At 34.5% G+C, this 5,000-nt stretch overlaps 1 protein-coding gene and 1 long non-coding RNA gene across 51 annotated transcripts in view; one reads left to right on the top strand and one right to left on the bottom strand.

Annotated features, from left to right (window-relative positions):
- LOC106868745 (FH1/FH2 domain-containing protein 1) overlaps positions 1–5,000 on the top strand; it is a 357,696-nt gene that overhangs the window by 117,483 nt on the left and 235,213 nt on the right. For 20 of the 47 annotated variants that reach the window (XM_089357758.1, XM_089357770.1, XM_089357756.1 and 17 more), the window contains exon 2: positions 4,828–4,966. The exons of the other annotated variants lie outside the window; for them this stretch is intronic. In XM_089357758.1, coding sequence (XP_089213884.1) covers positions 4,964–4,966 — 3 coding nt within the window. In that variant the 5' untranslated portion in view covers positions 4,828–4,963. The remainder of the gene's footprint in view (positions 1–4,827; positions 4,967–5,000) is intronic. 47 annotated transcript variants of the gene reach the window in all.
- Positions 1–5,000, bottom strand: part of LOC128248733 (uncharacterized) — a 181,110-nt gene that overhangs the window by 101,003 nt on the left and 75,107 nt on the right. The gene's annotated exons all lie outside the window — the stretch shown is intronic.

Below are 5,000 nucleotides of genomic sequence, written 5' to 3'. Positions count from 1 at the left end.
TAAAGATTTAGGATTTGTACCAAAATTATACATCGGAAAAATTGCAGCAAGTTTGTATTTAGTTTGGCATATGTTCTAAAACGTTTGTCATTTAACATGACACTCTTCTGAAACTCCACCAACGAAGTACTTGCAACTAGCTTCTTTAGTTCTAGTTTATATTTCACACATAAACAGACGAGTTTCTTTGGATTACTGCTGGCATGTCAACTTTGGAGAATCCTTCTTCTTGAAATTATCTCCCTTTCTTATATGGGGCTGAATGTAATTGTCATTTGCTACTTTTGATGCATCCTAAAGGCAGAGATAATTCAATAACTCAAAAATTAATGTTGTATGACATTTGATATACCTGTATTTTTCAACACACACACACACACACACATATATATATATATATATATATATATATATATACACACATACACACATACATACATACATACATACATACATACATACATGCAGACGGATAGATTAGACAGACAGACAGACAGATAGATAGATAGATAGATAGATAGCCATGTGTGTGTGTGTGTGTGACTGTGTGAGTGTGCGGGACCGCCTGCGTGTGTTCCTGTTAGTGTGACTATGAATGTATATATGTATGCATTCATGTATGTGTGCATGTGTGTTTGTGTGCACGCATGCGCAATGCAGCTCTATTTTCTTTAGTAATCTTCAAATTGCTTGGAAAGAAAAAGGTATTTAACATTAGTGGACAGAAAATGTAAGACGTGACATACACACATGTACACACGTACACGCGCGCGCGTACTCAGTCTCTCTCTTATACACTCACACACACACATACACTCACATACATTGACATGCACTCGCGCATGCGCACGAATAAAGAATCTATGAAAACAACTTATCCGTTTCCAATGGAAAGAGTAACAATGATCATTGATAAAGCAAAAACTACTGAAGAATCGTCTATAAACACAGGAACTCGAGAATTATGGAAAGATCTATACCAAATAGCCATATTTTCCTGTTACCATAGAAACGAAAAATTATATAATATTATAAAACACCTCAAACTATTCCTCCGATAATATCACTGACTTTGAAAGACAATCGATAAAATTCTGTCTCAAAATCTTCAAGAATTAACGATCATCTCTCAAATATTAAGTTAACTATGGCGGTATGGTTACGAAGTTCTCTTTACAACCACGTTGAATTCTGTTTCGATTCTGCTGTGTGGCACATTGGGAAAGTGTCTTTTACTTTATATATATATATATGCATGTATATGTATGTGTCTGTCAGTTTATTTATCTAGCATTATATATACTGATAATCAATTCGTTTTATCGAATGGAATAACATTTTAAAATGCTTTCACTGTTCTACCCACTTCATAACGTGGCTCTCGCATCTGCCTTCATAACCCAACCTTTCCTTTCTGGTTTTCAAACTAAGCATCCCCCTGCATCTTTCTCAACAAACAAAGCTCATGGACATGCATTCTTCTCGTCACTGTCGAGCAAAGGTGAAGGCTAACTCCGCTTCTTTCCGTGACAACTATATCATATTTTAAAAATATATAACATGAGATATACTTGCTTTAAGAGATAAGCTCAATAAATTTCGTTAATACTGCAACCGTCCAGATATGTTAAGATTCACAAAGGTGATTATATTTCTTGTACTTATTTATCATTTTACATCGCTTGTTTTGAATAATAGGGTCATTTACAAGAGCACGGTCGCTAGTTCGATAACTAATAGTTCACTAATTCAAAAAGTTCTGATGCGAGTAGCCAAAGAAATGTAGCCCTGCCTAAAAATTATTTCTTTTTGAAAGTATTTATTCAACTGCGGGGAGGCGCAATGGCCCAGTAGTTAGGGCAGCGGGCTCGCGGTCATAGGATCGCAGTTTCGATTCCCAGACCAGGCGTTGTGAGTGTTTATTGAGCGAAAACACCTAAAGCTCCACGAGGCTCCGGCAGGGGATGGTGGCGAACCCTGCTGTACTCTTCCACCACAACTTTCTCTCACTCCTTCTTCCTGTTTCTGTCGTGCCTGTAATTCAAAGGGTCAGCCTTGTCACACTGTGTCACGCTGAATATCCCCGAGAACTACGTTAAGGGTATACGTGTCTGTGGAGTGCTCAGCCACTCGCACGTTAATTTCACGAGCAGGCTGTCCCGTTGATCGGATCAACTGGAACCCTCGATCAACTGGAACCCTCGAGTGCCAAACGAACGATTCAACTGCAATTTGTGACTGCACGTACACTTAGCTGAATGTACACAACACACACAAACACACACATACACATGTGCATATATATTATATATATATATACATACGTAGCATTGAATAACTAAATGTGCTCTTCTTCTGTCATCTATATTTCAAGGACAAACAAAACATACGCACAAAAAAAGTGCGATTTAATTTCACTGCATGTTTCCGATTGTCTGGTGTTTTGGGGATAACAAGTCTAAAACCTCAAGTTCTAAGGTTGCCCGTCTTATGTCAGATGGAGTGATGTGTAAAAGATGTGCGGGCGTGTGTATGTGTGTGCGCACAATTGTGTGTTTGTACGTGTGTGTGAGCGTGTGTGTGTGTGTGTGCCTGAGAGAGAGTGTTTTCATATGTTTATATATATATGTATTTGTATGCATATATAACATATTGCACTTGCATCATACCGGATCTTCTTTATTCACTGCACATGTGTGGCTGTGCAGGCATACACACACACATATACACACATATATACACACACAAGCACACATACACACACACACATATATATATACATACATACATATGTATGTATATATATGTGTGTGTGTGTGTGTGTGTGTGTGCGTGTGTTTGTGTGTATATATGTGTGTGTATATGTGTGTGTGTATATGTGTGTGTGTGTGTGTGTGTGTGTGCGTGCATACCCACACATGTGCAGTGAATAAAGAAGATCCGGTATGATCCAAGTGCAATATGTTATATATACATGCAAATGCATACATATATAAAATATAAACACACTCTCTCTCAAGCACATATATACACACACACTCACACACGTACAAACACACACACACACGTACAAACACACACACACGTACGCACACGCATACACACGCCCGCACATCTTCTACACACCACTCCATCTGACATAAGACGAGCAACCTTACAACTTGCGGTTTTAGACTTGTTACCCGCAAAACACCAGGCAATCGGACATACATGAATATTTTTTAGAACTTCATGGAGACGAGTGAGTCAACATATATTCATTATGAGTTTAATCTGAAATGCTTAATTTTAGATTTAAATCTTTATTCACCGGAACAAATCGGAAAGGGGTCTCATATATATATATATATATATATATGTATATATACACACACGCGAGCAATTTCTTCTACTATAGCCTCGGGATTGTGAGTGGATTCGGTAGGCGAAAACTGAAAGAAGCCTGTCGTATATGTATGTATGTATTTGTGTGTCTGTGTTTGTCTCCCCACCATCGCTTGTCAACCGATATTGGTGTGCTTACGTACCCGTAATATAGCGGTTCGGCAAAAGAGACCGATAGAATAAGTACAACGCCTACAAAGAATAAGTCCTGGGGTCGATTTGCTCGACTAAAGGCGGTGTTCCAGCATGGCCGCAGTCAAATGACTGAAACAAGTAAAAGAATGAAAGAATAAAAGAATATATATATATATATATATATATATATATATATATATATATATATATATATATATATATATATATATATATATATATATATACACACAAGCATACACACTACTTGCATAGATGCACAGATTGATACATAATCACCTGAAAATACATTCAGATCATTTGCTTATGAAAATTAAGATATTCGTAGTGAAGTTTTGTAAGATGTACAGTTTTTATTCCCTTTGTATAGCTCATAAATGACAAGGAAATGGACGAGAAAAATATCTCCTTTCACCATAACTACTCCGTAACGAACTTGTCCAAGCTTGTGAAGTATAAAGTATTGTATTTGTCTATCTAAACAGAAATAGAAAAGGCAGTGTCAACGGAAGAAAATTGGGTTTCTTTACTTTTTTTTCAAAAACAAAACCATTATTACTTCCTTACAAAAGATTGAGTTCCGTAGTTTTTAAGTGAGATTTAAATCGTATGAAACCTCACAAAGTGTAAATATGATTGACAATAAGTACTTACCAATATGGCGGACAATGAAAAGAAAACAGCAGTGATTCATTTGTTAGTTTTCTTTGTTTAAATGTCGTGAAACTGAAGTTATTTCTATTTTTAAAATAATGTAAGAGGACAATAAGAAGATTTCTTTAAAAAATCACTAAACTCAATTTCAGTTTAGCTAATAACCAATAAATTACGTAAAACAACTTATCTTCCAGAAAATTGCATTCATTATTTTGTTTTCACCGTTGTCCAATTTTCAATGCCATTTCGTTATTTTGTTAAATTTCCAATATGTCCGTTGTTTATAAAAAAAAATATGTAACTTTATATTAATATTGTTTTTTTGTCTTTTTTTTCTTTTTTGTTTCTCTTTTGTGCTTTAAAAAATTTCAATATTCAAATTGCTTTGAATACCTTATCAAGATTTCTCTCCCTTTCTCGTGTGTGTGTGTATATATATATATATATATATATATATATATATATATATATATATATATATATATATATATATATATATATATATATATATATATATATATATATAGACATATATATATATACATATATATATACATATTATATATATATATATATTCTCTCTTTTTGTTCCAAATTATATTATGTGTTTTGTTTTGTTTTATTGTCTTTCAGATTGAAGTTTCGCGGCAACATTGAACACACACACAAAAAACTAGTGTAAAAACATAAATAAATAAAGACATACGACAAGCGTATTTCAAAAACAAAATAAAACAACAAAACAATTATAGAAAAATCTAAACCAACAATGGTAAACTTCTCATCTGTAATATCGGCTTATTCCG

Source organism: Octopus bimaculoides, chromosome 9 (genome assembly GCF_046866305.1).
Source record: "Octopus bimaculoides isolate indiv1 chromosome 9, ASM4686630v1, whole genome shotgun sequence".
Lineage (NCBI taxonomy): Eukaryota > Metazoa > Mollusca > Cephalopoda > Octopoda > Octopodidae > Octopus > Octopus bimaculoides.
This window is presented reverse-complemented; position numbering and strand designations above follow the sequence as displayed.